The 17,736-nt window shown below is 42.5% G+C and overlaps 1 protein-coding gene across 4 annotated transcripts in view; it reads left to right on the top strand.

Moving 5' to 3' along the window:
• Positions 1–17,736, top strand: part of MAP3K20 (mitogen-activated protein kinase kinase kinase 20) — a 176,259-nt gene that overhangs the window by 126,962 nt on the left and 31,561 nt on the right. For 3 of the 4 annotated variants that reach the window (XM_022570053.3, XM_022570055.2, XM_089916660.1), the window contains exons 12-16: positions 8,125–8,169; positions 9,971–10,001; positions 10,099–10,238; positions 14,120–14,182; positions 15,156–15,248. In XM_022570053.3, the coding sequence (XP_022425761.1) occupies positions 8,125–8,169; positions 9,971–10,001; positions 10,099–10,238; positions 14,120–14,182; positions 15,156–15,248 (372 nt within the window). The remainder of the gene's footprint in view (positions 1–8,124; positions 8,170–9,970; positions 10,002–10,098; positions 10,239–14,119; positions 14,183–15,155; positions 15,249–17,736) is intronic. The other variant, XM_030760385.2, reaches the window with a different exon arrangement.

Here is a 17,736-nt window from a genome sequence, read left to right as displayed (position 1 = left end):
CAAGAATGTCTGAGGAGTCTTACTTTGAATCTAAGACAGAGGAGTCAAACAGTGCAGAGATGTCATGTCAGATCACAGCAACAAGTAACGGGGAGGGCCATGGCATGAACCAAAGTCTGCAGGCCATGATGCTGATGGGCTTTGGGGATATCTTCTCAATGAACAAAGCAGGAGCTGTGATGCATTCTGGGATGCAGATAAACATGCAAGCCAAGCAGAACTCTTCCAAAACTACATCTAAGAGAAGGGGGAAGAAGGTCAACATGGCCCTGGGGTTCAGTGATTTTGACTTGTCGGAAGGTGATGATGACGGTGATGATGACGGTGATGAGGAAGATAATGACATGGATAACAATAGTGAATGAAAGCAGAGAGCAAAGTATTAAAATTGAAAATGTCCGGGAAAACAAAAGAAACTTGTTATCTCAGTCTGTACAGAAACCAGTAAGGAGGTAGAAAACCAAGCACTGCATTTTTAGGCCAATCACATTTATATGACAGTCATTTCTTTACGATTTTACTTTTGATTTGTCTTTGCTTACAGAAAAGGGGGGAGGGGATTAAGCCAAAAAGGTCTATTCAATGAATCAGCAAATGTGGTGCCTGATTATAGAAACTTGTGATTCTATATGTAATATAGCATTTTTTAACTAATGACATTCTGGCTTTTAAAAAATGAATACATTATAGTTTGATTTGATTTGATTTATTCAGTTGCTTTAAAAAGCTTACATTTTGAACAAGCACTCTTAACTCCTAATTCTTCTTTGACACTTGATTTTCTTGTAACATACTATGGTTTTTTTCCCTTATGGCAATACACCATACTGTCAGAAATAATTGATAGTGACTACAAAATCTAACAATAAAAAAATTGAAATGAAAGGAGGTTCTAACGAATACTTCTCCAGAAATACCTGAGTGCTGAGGGGTTTTAATACTTAATAGCACAACTACTGAAAGTAAAACCCAAGAGATGTTTTCAGTAGTACGTTTGCAGGAGAAATACTCTAACTTGAAACCAAACAGCAGTGTTGTGGCACTTCCGTACCAGTGCTCGCCCCAGAAGCTTCTTAACAGCACACGGTCATCTAAGGCTTAGCTTATACTTTATACAAAGAGAAAGAGAGGGTAAGGGATCACACTTCCAGGCAGTGTGAGTGTTAATATGGGGGCAGGAGTGTATGCGTGTGTGTTTGTTTTCCAGAGGGGCATGAGAATCCTGGATTCTAAATACATGTAGAGATATTTTAAAGATGGAACTAAATATTATAAAAAGAATAGCAAAGATAAGCTGTCCTTACTTAGGCAAAAGTGCAGAATGAAGGGTCCTTTTTATAGCAGATCTAGCCTTCCAGATTTCTTTTTTTTAACCCTGACTCAGCCATGCTGGTGTTAAAGAGAAGTAAATGTAGGTGCTGCTCTGAAAACCTAGCTAGCCAGAGAGATATTCTCAGAATGTTATCACAGAATTGTCAAAGCTTGTTTAAACTATAAAACACTTTATTAAAAAACTACAAAACATTTGTAGTTATGTACATACAGAAAGGCAAAAGAACAAAGAAAGATTTTTTTTCAGTCTAAATTTGAAAGCAGTGCCGTTCATTTGACTATTAAACCAAAGTACTTTGGGTGGTTCTTTTTATGGAAAAATTTTTTTTTTTTTTTTTTTTTGGCTGCATTGGGTCTTCGTTGCTGCGCGCGGGCTTTCTCTAGTTGCGGCAAGCGGGGGCTACTCTTCGTTGCGGTGTGCAGGCTTCTCATTGCAGTGGCTTCTCTCATTGTGGAGCACGGGCTCTAGGCACACGGGTTTCAGTAGCTGTGGCACGCGGGCTCAGTAGTTGTGGCACACGGGCTTAGTTGCTCTGCGGCATGTGGGATCTTTCCAGACCAGGACTCGAACCTGTGTCCCCTGCACTAGCAGGTGGATTCTTAACCACTGCGCCACCAGGGAAGCCCATAGAAGATTTAAGAAAGGATATCATCATAGATATTGTCTAATATTATTTCCAAGTATATTTGATCATAAAAAGCCTCCTTGAATTTGAAGCATGACATGCTTCCAATCCCCATTAAGGGTGGAAAATACCACAAAATGATCAGTACTCTGTGCCAGCTTTATTTAGAGAAAAATTACTAATAAAATGTTCTGGGTGTGAAATGTAGAGACCAGTCTGTATAGAATAGTGATAAATAGAAGGATCTGGAGTCAGATCGTGATTCAAAATCGCTGTGCAATCTTGGGCAAATTATTTAACTTGTACGTCTGCTCACCTTTAACTTGAGAATGGTAATAGTACTTACCTAAAGGATTGTTGTGAGGATTAAATAAAATGATACATGTAAAGCATTTAACACAGTACCAGGCCAATGGTAAGTGGTCAGTTAATGTTAGCTACTGTTAACTATGCCAGTGAAAAGACACTGAAAAATAAGTGGTTTCTGTAACCTGGAAAACGAAACTATCAATTTCAAGTGGTATTTGTTGAGTAGGATGAGATGAAAGTTAAAGTGAATAGCTTTCAGGAAAGATAGAGAACATCTTTAGAACGTAAGCTGCACGAGCCAATCTACTCTGTCGCCCTTTGAAGACCATGCACATGGCAAGGTTTAGCTAGTCTGAGGTGTTTGCAGGCCTTGCTACCACCCACAGACCAGGCAAACACAGAAAGAAGAGGTAAACGTTTCCCCTAGAAGATGGGTTCCCCACATACCCAATCTGATTCACTTCCTATGTCTATGCAAACATAGACACAGATACACACACACCACAGTATATTGCTGGTGACAAACAGGTGCAAACATAAATAGGCATCCTATCTGCACTCAGACATGGAGGAGTCCTCCTTGATTCAAGACGAGCCACTCAAGCAGAAGATCTTGGAGTGGAGCAGAGGGGATGGTTTTCAGCTGTTGACTTCCCAGCATGCCCTGGGGCTCTGTGCCATGTAACCTGAAGGAGAGCCAGAGACCAGGTAGTTCACAGCCTGTCATTGCACATCTTCCCAGGCCAAGGTAAAGTCATCCATCCCACCAGTATTCATTGAGCCCCTCCTTTGCGCCCGGTACCGTTCTAGGGAACAGCTAGATGAAAATCTGCACTTGTGGAGCTTACAGGCTAGCAAGCGGAGATGGACAACAAACAGAACAAATGCATCATGTAGTAAACATTTGATAAGTGCACGCTGGGAAACGAAGCAGGGAAGGATGAGGCCCATAGGGGAGTGTTGTGGACTTTAAAGTGTGGTCAGGAAAGGCCTTACCCATAATGGAATCTCTGTGGGCTGATTTTGGGATCTGTGCACCTTATGTAAGAGTGTAAACCTTAAAAAAAAAAAAAGAGTGTAAACCTTGTCTCTCATTTGAGAATAACCGGAAATAAATTTAGAACGTATGAAATGAATGGGATGGACATTTTAAAAAATTTACATTAAATAAAAATGTATAATAATAATTAGATCTATTAGGATTATACATAAGGTTTTGGTGCATTAATAAAAGCAGCCAAATAAGGCCAAAAGAGAAAGGTAATAACCCAGACCTAGGTTTACCATCATTCAGGTAATATTTCTCTAATCTCTCGACTGCTGCCATTTTCCTCACAGAAATTCCAGAGATGGTCATAGCTCAATACTCTGCCATCAAGAAACTGCAGAGATTTTGGACACAGCAGAATTGATAACCTCAGTGATACGCTTGCAATGTTCTAACCTAAAATTGGGCTATAGGTAATTACTATAGGGCACTGGCTATTTTACTTTCTGTTCCAAGTCAGTGTCTTTCTAGGGTTTTGAACATCCCTGAAATCTGCATCATATAAACAGAATCCTTAAGTGGTTTCACTTGATCTATGAAGATGATTTAGAAGACTTTAGACTCTATTATTAGCCTTATTAAATTTAAAAAGAAATATTTATCAGCCATAGGCAGAATTTCTAATGAAGATGTTAATTATACAGCTTTTAATTCACTTTTCAGATCAGTTTTGTTGTTGTTGTTTTTGTTTTTTAACGTCTTTATTGGAGTATAATTGCTTTACAATGGTGTGTTAGTTTCTGCTGTATAACAAAGTGAATCACTATACATATACATATATCCCCATATCCCCTCCCTCTTGCATCTGTCTCCCTCCCACCCTCCCTATCCCACCCCTCTAGGTGGTCACAAAGCACCAAGCTGATCTCCCTGTGCTATGCGGCTGCTTCCCACTAGCTATCTATTTTACATTTGGTAGTGTATATATGTCCATGCGACTCTCTCACTTTGTTCCAGCTTATCCTTCCCCCTCCCTGTGTCCTCAAGTCCGTTCTCTACGTCTGCGTCTTTATTCCTGTCTTGCCCCCAGGTTCTTCAGAACCTTTTTTTTTAGATTCCATATATATGTGTTAGCATACGGTATTTGTTTTTCTCTTTCTGACTTACTTCACTCTGTATGACACACTCTAGGTCCATCCACCTCACTACAAATAACTCAATTTCGTTTCTTTTTATTAGCCAATGATTTTTAATATGCAGTAGATTTGTTAGACTTTAACACCAGCTGGGGAATTCAAACTTGATCCCCATGAAAATCAAGGAATTGGGGTGGGGGAAGGTTTGGGAGAGATCTAAAACGATTTCTCATGGCACTACGATGTACACAACTTTGCTTTTCAGAGGTTTCATTGGAGTGGTAAGAACTTCATGAGAGATAATTTTAAAACTTACTCTGAGTTAAATCTTGATCCTTTTTTTTGATACACTAGACTTGTTGCTGCCTTTTGAAACTAGCAGTCTACTGTACCGCATACATAATAAAGCATAATTTTTCTATAATCAGGTACCTTTTGCTGCTTTGGGGTAAGACTGTTTTCCTGTTTAGATGTTAAGCATTTCCAGAGAGAAGAATCTGTTCTGTTCTTTTGATTGTAACATAGCCTGATAGCTGTAGATGCAGCCTGTCTGATGAGAAATGAGCGTCTACCAGGACATCTGGAGGACTAGCTATGTTTCCTCAGACTCCAGCTTAGTTTGCACTCTATTGCCTGTGAGGAGCTTTCTGGCATGTGATTATTTACTTCAGAGCTAGAGTTTCAGGCACCTACATTAACTATTTTATATTGTGTGCAGAATAATAGACCTTTTAATGTCAGATACAATACACTGCACATATTGCTTTTGCACTGTTTTAAAATTTTTGTACTAAATGATAGAAAATATTTATATTCTTTGAGTGTGAGCTTTGAATAGATGGCATTATCACCTTATTGGTTTTTTTTTTAACAAAACGTTTTTCTCAATTATTCTATCGCAATGTTATCCTGAGCAAGTCCTATGCCAAAATCGTGTATCATGTTTGTATGGAAGATTAAATTTTATTCTTGTGCGGTAAGACTACTCAGTTATTGACTTCATTGTTGGAATTTGATATTCCAACACAAAGTCCACAATGTATTCAGAAATCCAAGTTGGTGTCATACATTTCATTTTGATGTGAACTTTGCTTTGCTTTCCTTTGTTTTAAGACTCCATTTTGCAATAAACGTTTTGACAGTAAATCCCTTTGTTATGTGTTATTGTGTATATCAGAGCTTTGTTAGGTTGGATTCCCAACAACCTCTGAAGGAATCATTATCACGCACATGACCATGAGTGTGAGCTTCTCTCCTGTAATCAATTGGAGTGTGAATAATGAATTTGTAAAGCGATGGGGCAGTCACAAGGTGGATTTTTTTTTTTTTTTTAATCCCCAAAGAGAGACAGAAAAGCTTAGAACTCACCCTATAGCAGATACACTGATAATGTTAACAAGGTACAGCAGACATAGAGGAAATAGGAAGCCACTCTGTGGCTGGAGATATTAACTCTTCTCCCCTGTTCTGCCAAATTCAAACCGTCTTGAAGCAGTGCCTGGCTCCAGCCTTCCTCTCACTAATCTTTGCAAGCAGCATGCAAGAATCCTGCTGGAGCAAGTCTCACACTGAATCCAGCGCCTTTCCCTTGGCGTCGTCTTGGTGAGCCACCCTCAGAGCACAAGTCAACTCTTCTCCTCTCCTTCGGACATGAAAACCAAAGATGTTGGTTTTGATTAGTTGTTTCCTTTACAACCTTTATTCAAGAAATACTTATCAATTTTGTTCAGCACAACATTTGGGAATTATATACAAATCAAATCATTCCATACACCCTCACTCCTTCTAAAAGCCAGCCTTGATGCAGCCTTAAAAGGCTCTGTAAAGTAAAGCAGTCTGTTGTTTCTTAAACTAATCAAACAAGTTCCTTATTTCACATTTGATTCTGTGATGGGAAAAGCAAATGACGCTTCTGCAGCTGTATCCAGCTGCCCCGTGAAGAAATAAAACTTGTCATGTATTTTCTTTGATCAAGTTCAGTTTTAGATCCTGTTTCTCAAGTCACTTTCGTTTCTGCATTATGAAAGCAGGTGAGTGCATGTGACTACAAACACCAGGTATTTCAGAGGAGGGAAGGCGCAGTCCTGTGGGAATCGGAGCACATGAGGGCAGCGGAGTGCATATAGAGTGGTAGCGATTTATACCCTTGCAACTTATCTGTACGTCTCAAACTCTATGCATTCAGATTTATTGTAACTAGTGGGTTTTTAAAATAAATCTGCCTGGCCCCCTAGAGTTGGCTGCAGTTCCTCTTGATCCTTGGACATGCGCACACTGTATCTGGAGCTCCCGTTGAGCAAACGTGCCGTGCCCATCCTTCCTTCCTGTCCCGCCTCCACCACTGCCAGTGTCTTGCCTTGTTGCTTCTCACCAGGAGTCACCTCTCTTCTAGCCCTGCTGTGCCAGCTCAAGCCACTATGCCTTCCATCCCCCATGGCAGTCTATGAAACCCTCCCTTTTCCGTGGTATAGCCATAGACATTGAACTCTATACCAGAGAATTTAGCATCATAGTAAATGCACCCTTCAGTTTTACTCATTCAACAAACTGTTCAACAAAAATTTACCAGGTGTTGTGTGCCAGGCACTCTGATGGGCACTGAGGAAACTAAAATGAAGGTGGCCTTGAACTCCTCCCAAGGTATAGCCCATACCTACTTTACCCCCCCACCTTAAATTAAAAGCTCCTTGAAGGCAGGGGCATGCCTTTCCTAGCAAGGTTTTGAGCGTGTGAATTTAAAATGCCTGCAGATTAGAAGGGTTAACTCACCCACCCTCTGACGTTTACACTAATGGTAAAAGTAACCAAATCCAACTTCTTTATTTTTCAACTCGCACAAAAAATACTATTTGTAACACGTGTTGAAAGACACTTCGCCATGTTGCCTCATGAGCAATCCAACCATGTTGGCAAGTGAAGCTGGTTAAAACTAATGGCTATAGCAAACTAATTCAAGTCACAAGACACAGATTTTCTTCCCGTTACGTAGGTGTTTATTTAGTCTGTGGCCATGGAGCATATATTGAAGCCAGTAGTCCTTTGGCTCTGAAATTGGGCAGGCAGGAGTCCTCTTGCAAAGTTGTCGTTCATGTTTGTATACTTGCCAGGGAGGGAGGTTAGTTTAGTTTAGTTTTAGTTAGAGCAACTCTGCAACCTGGGTTCCTTAGGACGGCTCCAATTTTACGTGTCCTTCTAATATTTTGTTTTAAAAATATAGTGCAACGGAGACATTTAAACACTTAGAAATTCCCCTCTAAAAATAAGCATGTAAAACATCTGGTTACCAAGTGGTTGCTTTGGAATTTTCATTAATGATCAAACGATCTTCGTGTTGACTGAGAATTCCGAAGACGGCTCTGGTATCTGACAAACGTCAGAAATTCCTTGACTGCCAAGGCCTTCTCATGGGAGGTAAAGCTACTCTCAGTGTGCCAAGTACAATGAGTGGAAAATCCCAAGATGTGCAGAGTCCCATTGTCACAGCTCACCAAGCACAATGAATTGTTACTGAGAGGTGGTTTGGCTTCTGTGGGCAACATCTTTGGAACCCTGAGAAATTCCTTAACGGTTGGGAAAACTGGTTTCCATTCAATGCCACCTGCAGGAGGAACCAAGCCAGAGCTGCTTGGTTTTAGCTGCCCAGAGCTAAAATATTGAAAAGTGTGGGGATAAACCAAAAAGGCAGTGATAATATTCCTTCTTTTTTTCCATTTCATTCATATTTCCCATGCAGCTGCTGCCTTCCTTTGAGATTGGTGCTTGGACAGAAGAGGACGTGGTAAGCAGCTTCTTTTAATGCCTCATTTAACCTGGGCAGGTAGTTCATAAATTTGTCCACAAGTTAAAAATACAGGGAGAGGGGTTTGGGCCTTAGGAAAGTGTTAAGTAGGAGAAGTTGACAAATTCCATGTCTTTCTATTTTTAATGCAGTAATGATTTAAAATAAGGCCTCGAGCAAAGCAAGTATCTCTTCAAATCTTACAAGAGGATTCCACCTCCCTATTTGCTCTGAAAGGTATTCCAGGATACAGTAATGAATACCAGTTAAAGGGGGGATCCAGGATACTAAATGAACATACTTGGAAGAAAATTGATCTTAAGTTTTCCCAAAAGACCAGGGATGGACTTGAACCATGGTGGGGAAAGAACTGGTAGAGGCAGTGCCTTAGCCCTGTTCATTTTACCATCTTTACTCTGACCTTCCCAAGAAGGAATAGACCCAAGCTCCCAGACATTCTCTGAAGCGGGAGCCGGAGAAGCCCCATGTTTGGGGGAAGATGTGAACAGACTAGTTAAGTCCAAAGGAAATCCCACACCCTACAGTCTGGGTGGAGACCCTGAGGAGCAATCCTGCTTAGCCTGTTATATTTCTGTGTCTATTTCCTTCAGTGAAAAACAGGTCCAAGAATTCTTGGTCAGAGACCTCAGGGGTTTTTGCCTGTCCAGGTGCATTTTATAAGTTCAAGGTTTCATTAAATGAAAAAGGAAAAAATAAAAGTTTGTATGCCAGCCTCAGCAGGCCCACACCCCAGGAAATAGACTAGGTACCCCAAAGTCAAACTCATTATTAGAAACTCTTGGGAAGGTCTCTGGAAGGTTTACCAGACTCAACTGGTTTCTGGGCCAGGGCATATGCTCCCAGCCCTTGGTCTTCTGGTGAAGTAATACTGCTTTCAGATAAGCTCATCTCTGTGGCTTCTGCAGGGGAAGTATGCTGGTACCAGTTGCCTCTATTTCCCATTCCCTGAGTCCTGGTGATTTTAACTTTCCTGCCAGCCCTGCTTAACAAGGACAGAGGACTTAGGCTCGCCTCTTCACAGGCCTCCATATAATCCCTTTATCCCCAGCTGCAAAGTTGGCCCTTCTCATTTGAGAAGAAATGTTTCAAAAGGCACTGAGCTCTAAAAGCTATTTTTAGTCTTTGCTCTGAGGTTGAGTGGTTTTCAAAGCATTTAAATAAAATTCCAGGGTCAAGGGCTCCCTAGAGAATTGGTGGGCCTGGGTGTGGCCCCCCATTCTGTCTCCCTTCACCTGGATAGTGTGAGAGGCTACGGTAAACACACGCCAAGGGAAATTCAAGGATTGAGGTTGCTGGGTCCAACCTCATTCTGTGTAGGAAGCTCCACACTTTAACTTGTCTTGGGCCACAAAGCTACTTCATGACCAGGCCTAGAACAGAGGACGTATTTTATCCATCTTTCTGTCCACTGCCGTGTGGTCCCTCTCACTCATACAATTCCTGGGTAAACCAGTGCCCTTCAACAACCCAGGGGACCACTGGCACATGAATGGAAAAAGCATAATAAGTAAGAATCTTCTTGAAAGGATTTTTAAATATCTTTCAAATAAGGAGGAAAACCAATGGTCCTTCAAGGGTCCAAGACCCCCAAAGGGAGGATGTCTCCAATTTGAAACCTTGAAGTTTTAAAACAGTAAAGAGAAAGTCTTCTGTTTTCCCTTTGTGGTTTAGCAAAAATTAAAGGTATTTTAATCCATTGAAAAACCATGTGTTTTACTGTTAAGTCTGGCCACTGACCGTGAATGAATCTTCAAAACCATATATGTCCTCTCTTCCACAGTATTTTTGGGTTCAGCAGCTCGTCAGAAAAGGCAAGTGGAAAAACTTACCTTCTTAATTCATGGAGTTAACTTTGCTTGGGATGTGATTGAGTCTAATTTTATTCTGTCTTCTAATCACTCCCTTCAGGTGACACTTCAGAGGAGATGAGCATATACGCGAACTTGTTTAAGGAAAACAACATTACAGGAAAGCGACTGCTTCTTCTCGAGGAGGAAGACTTGAAAGACATGGGCATCGTCTCCAAGGGGCATATCATCCATTTAAAGGTACCTCAGAAAGGGAGAACATTCAGTCAGCGAATCTTTATTGAGCTCCTACTGTGGAGTAGGTCGTGTGTCATGTTAGAGGCTGAGCTGGTGGCCACAGTGTGGGAATACTTCATACCAGCTGATCATTGGCTGCTGCCCCATGGGGCCCCTACCCCCTCTTCATAATCCCAGAACAAAGGCCTAATACCTGGTCCAGCAGAAGTCACATGGGGCCCCTACCCCCTCTTCATAATCCCAGAACAAAGGCCTAATACCTGGTCCAGCAGAAGTCACATGGATACGCCTGCGTAGAACCCCCGTGCCCTCAGGAAGTCTCTAGTCTAGTGGAGAAGACAGTCATTAATCATGCAAAAATGGTAACATGGCAGTTGTAAGAAGTGCCACAAAGGAGAGCTGAGGTTGGGCTGAGGGGAGGCTTCTGTGCAGAAGTTATGGAGTTGAGAGCTGAAGGGCCAGGAGGTGTAAGTGGGTGAAGGGTGTGGGGAGGAGGTGTTTTGGCGGCAGGGCTCTGCCTGTGGAGGGGCCTCAGTGTGGGAAGAAGCGTCGTGTGGCGCTAAAGCCGTGTGCGCCTGCAGAGCTGCCAGCCCACCCGGCAATAGCAGGAGGCAACTTGCTTTGAGGCCAGAGAGGCCGGATATCCACTAGGGACCCCTAACGATGCCAGAACGTGTCCACAGACTGAGTGAAGTCTGCAATCTTCCAAATTTTACCCAGAACAGACACCACCTTATGTGTACTCTTATCCCTCATTTTCTCAGGAAATCCTAACATTTCCCCCCAGAACTTCAGTCTTGAAAGCTTTCCTTTCTTTTTTTCTTAATAAATCTATTTATTTATTTATTTATTTGGCTGGATCTTCCCAGACCAGGGCTCGAACCCATCTCCCTTGCATTGGGAAGCAGATTCTTAACCACTGCACCACCAGGGAAGTCCCTTAAACACTTTCAAAGCTAAACCTCTGTTTTTGTTGTTGTTGCTTTTTTTGTAGTTTAGCAACCAGTTCTGTTTTTTTGTTTCTTTGTTTTGTTTTGCTTTTTAGTTACTCAAACCAAATAACACTTGCTGGCATCTGTGTGCACCTTGTTATTATTCAGAGGTCTGTTTCAAGAGAGATCTTACAATGAAATCGAGTTTACGCCCCAAACCTCCTCAACCCCAGTGTGGGTAGACGGAAGGGTGGACACAGGTTAGAAAGAAGAGAAATAGAATAAAGAAGGAAATGTAGGGACTTCGCTGGTGGGTCCAGTGGGTAAGATTCCGCGCTCCCCATGCAGGGGGCCCGGGTTCGATCCCTGGTCGGGGAACTAGACCCCGCATGCATGCCACCAACTATGAGTCCGCAGGCCGCTACTAAGACCCCACATGGCGAAAATAAATAGATAAATAAAATAAATATATTTTTTTTTAAAGGGAAGGAAATGTAGAAAAAGCAACTTCTTATCCAAATCCACATCTTGACAGAGGCTCTACCAACTTGCCAACAACTTTCCCCTTTGCCTCAGTTGGAGCTACTGATACCAGGCTTTTTCAGGGAAATCCTCCCTGAGGTCCAAAGAGAACACATCCACTTCTGTCCTATGGGCCCTGAATCCACATAAGGAACATCCTTACAGCCCCTCAGCACCCTTTAGATGATGGCTTAGCCTTAACCTACCACCTGCTCCCTCTCACAAGATGGGCAGGAAACCTCATGCATAAACATACATCTTAAATGATGGTAAATAATTTAATCTCAACCTCCAGCTGTGGGCAAATCCATCCTGAAAAGCAACGCTGGCTTAGATGGGCTACAGTAGGAAAAATTCTTCTCTCTGGTACAGAGAAGTTTCAGGGTTCAAAGAGAGAGATTTGATAAATCTTGTCCCATTTAGCAGATGCCAAAAAGATGCTCCCAACTCCCCTTCCCCTCTCCTGCCTTTGAAATAGGACTCGTTCCTTAAGGAGCAGTCAGGAGGAAAAGGGGTGGCAGTTGTGATAGCTCCTCAACAGCCTCGGTGATTTAAATATTCCCAGACCCAGCCTACGACAGTCTAAGTGCCCCTCTGTGCTGGTTGGTATCGTTAGAGCAAGCGATGTCCAAACTTACTGATTATGGTTCAGCAAATCCAGTGGATGCTTACTGATCACAGTCCTGGGCCTGTGAAGAAACAAAGGATCCTGCCCTTAAGGAATTGACATCCCAGAAAAGAGAGAAAACATGTATATACAACTTCTCTTAATTCAGAGTCTTGGCATTTGGGAGCGGAGTGTCTGTCCTGAGCTCCAAAGGAGGGGTGTAGCCAGCATCTGCAGGGACCGCAGACTCCCTCCTGGAAGAGTCTGTATGTGCACAGACAGACAGTCAGTCCCTGGGGGGGGTGGGTCTCAAAAGTCAGGCGTGCGGGCCCTACACCTCTGCCAAAGCCAGGGCCCTATTACAGTGGCCGCCCCAGGGGTGGGCAGGGGTGGGGGGCTTGGCCCACAGGTGACACTCTCTTAAACTCAGCTGGGTCCTGGGTACTTCTGACAAATAAGCTTACATGAGAGGGAAAGAGTGAGGGGAAAGGGTCATGGAAACGGGCCTTTCCATGGGAGGTCTGGGAGCATCCTGCATATATTCTCGGGGCAACGAGGATAAAGAATCCTTCAAGCTGGGCCATTCGGGATGGGACGCTGCAAGGGGACCTCCAGACTGGAAGAACCCGCCTGGTCCTTGTGACAGTGCTTCACACGCACACACACACACCCATCCAGAGGGTGAGAAAGTGCCCTCCATTCTCTGCGGTCTCACTGAGGAAGGCAGGACATTGTTGTACACCTTCTCAACGAGTGAGTCTCTCAGCCTACAGATGGTCGATTATACAACTGCAAAGTGGACAGTCTGTCCACCTGCCCTTTGCTACTTGGTTGTTCCTTTCAGCCTGTCTTGGCATCCTCCTCACCCGAGCCTGGAAGCCCTCTGTGGAGGAGCCTTGAAGAAGGAATAGAGCCTAACATCCAACAAGTGCTCATTATTGGATGATGTGTCAACAGCTTTCATTTCACTTTTTGTTTTGTTTTGTTTTTTCGTATTTTTGCGGTACGTGGGCCTCTCACTGTTGTGGCCTCTCCCGTTGCGGCGCGCAGGCTCCGGACGCGCAGGCTCAGCGGCCATGGCTCATGGGCCCAGCTGCTCCGCGGCACGCGGGATCCTCCCGGACCGGGGCACGATCCCGTGTCCCCTGCATCGGCAGGCGGACTCTCAACCAGTGCGCCACCAGGGAAGCCCTCATTTCACTTTTTTAAAAATGCATCTAATTTTTCTTACATCGGTACTTTTTTACTCTCTATGTGATATGCTCAGTTCACAGAAAAGCTGGATTATACCTGATGAGTATAAACAAGAATCATCATTTAAATTGTCCTCCTTTCCTTTAAGAGTCCTTTGTCCTCCACTGGGGGAGGGAGCTTTGGACACAAACCCACAGAAAAGCCCTTTCAATGCAGTAAACCCTTTAGTGAGATTTCAGCCCTAATGAGAGCCTCTGGTGATATATTCATGTTCTTTGTTGTTTTTCCCACAATTACTCGGGGTGACACCTGCATTCTGTACAGTAGAATAGTAACTTCTCACTACTATACTCTACCGGTATTTGAAGAACGGTTTTATTTATTTTTTCCTCTGAGATTAAACATCTTTAAAATATCTTCCTGTTCCATTAAATAATTATAAACTACCTATAATACTTTGAACAACCAGGTTTATTCTCAATAGATGTTGGATATTAACATCCCCAAGGTATTTTGTGAACTATGTAAATAAAGAATGCCTTTATATGTGCACAATAATTTTAATCCTTTCTTGGCATTATCGGATCATTAATAAAGTCATGTGGGTTTCTTGTGTTTTTTTTTTACAGTCAGCCATTGAGAAGTTAACCCACGATTACCTAAACTTGTTTCACTTCCCACCACTCATTAAGGTAAGGAAGGTTTTTCTTACTGAGAATATGCTACTTTTATTGACATATGTACCAGCCACATCCACACCTAAATTTGCCAATGTCGGAAACCGTTGTTTGAAGTGAAATTTAATCATATCTGTCCAACAAAAGGCCCTTTGAGTGAAGCTGAGGATGTGCATAAATGGAACAACCTTGTTCCCTGCAAGTTGAAATATTAACAATACGGTCATGATAAGAACAACACATGTCACCTTAGTGGCTAGGGGATATAAGTGCTAACATTGTAGGTGAGGACCTCTGGCCTCCCACCTGGCTCGGGAGACCTTTGTCCGACATGGAAGCCGCTGAAGGAATTCACATGCTAAGCTCTGGATTGCCACTTGCATTGAGGGGTAGAAGTTTTATTGTTTGAATAACATATTAGTATATTTAACATATTATTTTGAATATAGTCTAAAGGCATACAGCATAGTTTGTTGTAAAATTAGTAGATACTTGCAAACAATATACAGAACTCTTCTCATTCACCAACAACTCTGGTTTTCCATCTCTAAGCCCACGAAGATTCATTTGTTCCTCTGCTTGGCCCTCTATCCACAGGTGCTCTAGGAACTGCATAATTCTTCTTTGGGATTAGGGTGTAAATATCTTGAGTGTTGTGAAACTCTCAAGGTGAAGTCTCTGTGCATCTCCAGGGACGAAGTGCATTTCTGGGGTAAAATTGCACAATGCAAGATGCATTGTGAAAAATGTAAGATGGTGTCATTCAGTTTGCAGTGCGTGAGACAAATCATTTGGCAAAGTTCTCAAAGGCTTAATATGTCATTTCTCTTGCTTTTAGTAATTGGAATTTGTAGTGTATTCCAAAATAACCAAAAATTAAGCAATAGATTAGAATGGAAAAACTAGTGCTGGGAAATCATCTCCTTTACATGGGAAGTAAAAGTAAAAACACTATGTAGTATAAACAGTGCTTAGTTTTCTGTTTCAGGACTCAGTAGGTGAACCTGAAGAAAATGAGGAAAAAATAGTGAACCTTGAACTTGTTTTTGGTTTTCACTTGAAACCAGGGACTGGCCTACAGGTAAATCATATTTTAAATCCTTTGGATCAATTTCAGTCTAATTTACTTTTTTTCTCTCCTGGAACTGTGTGGTTTTATATACCCCCTACCAGCTGGTAACATGATTCTGAGTAAATTTATAGACTTTATAAAATAGAATTTAATTGAAAGGCTGCCAGCTGCCTCTGTAAGCCAATCTAGGAATCGTTCTCATTCAGCTGAAGAGCCCTGTGTGAGGCCACCCAAACCCTCAAGGAAACGCACTGCAAACCATGGTGGGCAGTGGGGAGTGTTAAGGTCGGGGGCACGGACACTAGAGTAATTGTTTATGCTTCTTGGCGTCACAGCTTCCTGATTCCAGTTTCTTTGTTTTTTAAGGGGAATCACTTTTATAATATCGAGAGTAGAACAACAGCAAGAATGGAACTGCAGGCAAAATGGAAACCTAGATTATCAACGCTAAATGGGGTGGCAGGACATTTGACCAAATCTCATTCAGTCAGGCTGCTACTTCATGTTATGTTTAGAGTCTGGGCAAATTACGTGGGCGAGGTGTCATATGAATTGGAATCATAATAGGTTTTTGTTACTTTGGATTACTATGAATAGCCAGTAATAGTGATCACGTCTATGAATTGACCACTCGTGTTCCAGGCATACGGGACTCAGATGTAGGTGCTATTTTCCCCCATTTTACAAATAAGGAGACTACGGCTCTGAAAGGCCAATTAACTTGTCCAAGGGTTACATGGCTAGCAAGTAGCAGAAGACGGATCTGACGCAGGCCTCTCTGACCCCAGAACCAAACTCTTAACTACTGCACTATTGGTACCTTACCTTTGATGCTGCAAAGAGACCTTGTAAAAACAACTCCTCACAACATGAGCCCGTTGCTCTGGGAGAGCTGGTGGGGCTCAGCTGGCCCACCGGCCCTCACTAATTAAACCATGCTTACCCCAGGTCATTCCTGGAACCAGCACTTGGGAATGATTGGAAATTGTTGCAAGGGGTTAGTTTTACCAGGGGGCTTCAAAAGATGCTCTTTCTTGGGCTTCCCTGGTGGTGCAGTGGTTAAGAATCCACCTGCCCATGCAGGGGACATGGGTTCGAGCCCTGGTCCGGGAAGATCCCACATGCTGCGGAGCATCTAAGCCCGTGCACCACAACTACTGAGCCTGTGCTGTAGAGCCCGCGTGCCACAACTACTGAAGCCCGTGTGCCTAGAGCCCATGCTCCGCAACAATAGAAGCCATCGCAATGAGAAGCCCGTGCACTGCAACGAAGAGTAGCCTCCGCTCACTGCAACTAGAGAAAGCCCGTGCACAGCAGCAAAAGACCCAACGCAGCCAAGATAAATAAATAAATAAGTAAATAATAAAATAAATAAATTTATATAAAAAAAAAAAGATGCTCTTTCTAGACACTGGACAGAGTGTTTTACCTGCACCACTGCAGGTATACTGATGCTCTTGCTGAATGGAAATCTTAACCTCCCTTGTTTGGGCCACAGAACTTGGTTGAGTGAAAGCTGCTCTGACTCTAGGTGTCTGGTATAGGAACACTTTTCTTTTCCCTCTGTGAATGGGTCACTGTCTATTCATGCCTGTTGTTAGAAGCAGCTACCAGAAAGGGGGGCAAGAGAGTAAGTTCCTCTCCAACAATAAGCAAGGGCCCTTCCAATCCTGAGATTCTGTAGCTGTGGGCACCCCAGGTCCATCTGATGGTAAATAAATAGCACATTTTAATTTGCCTTTTTTGGGATGTTCAACTCTATGGCACTTTATTTATGAGTACTCTGTGTTTAAACATTTTTATGGCTTGGATGGGGTAAAAGAAGAGGGAAGAATTTTCCTGAAAAAGACTTGTCAAGAGTAATCTCAACCAAGAAAATTATTTTCAGTTAACAAAGAAATGACTTGTTAATGTGGAAAACTGAAATATATACATAGTTAGTAAAAATCAGGAGCTATAAATGATATTGGAGACCAAATATAGTGGTCTGGTTTTGACCATGATGGTATAGACTTCTTGAGTCATTGGTTATCCACAAGGCCTGAAGTCACTGCAACTTTCGATTATCTGCTGATCCTTGGTCACCCATGCAGAGTAATAATTTCATCCATTCACTCAGCAGAAATTTACTGAGGACATACTGTGTGTCTGGCTCAATGCTAGATGCTCATAATGCAAAGTAAAAAAGTATAGTACTGCCTTGCAAGGAACCCATAGTTTATGGGAATAGACAAGATCAGTGAATGGTTTTAATACAGAATGATGCAGTTTTTACAACATCATGCACATCATTCAGTGAAATCACAGTGGATGAGCACTGAAGTGATGTAGAAAGGGATCAGAAGAGGATCTTGACGTCTTCTTGGTAGAGGTGATACTTGAACTAAAATTTGAAAACCATCAGGAATTATTAGGTAGGGAGAAGACATTGAAGGCAAAAGGAACAGCATGTGCAAAAGCTCAGAAGCCAGGAAAACACAGGCAGCTCTTCTTTGGA

This window comes from Delphinapterus leucas, chromosome 8 (genome assembly GCF_059928025.1).
Source record: "Delphinapterus leucas isolate spDelLeu-1000000601 "Yukka" chromosome 8, BTC_Dleu_Yukka2, whole genome shotgun sequence".
Taxonomy (NCBI): domain Eukaryota; kingdom Metazoa; phylum Chordata; class Mammalia; order Artiodactyla; family Monodontidae; genus Delphinapterus; species Delphinapterus leucas.
This window is presented reverse-complemented; position numbering and strand designations above follow the sequence as displayed.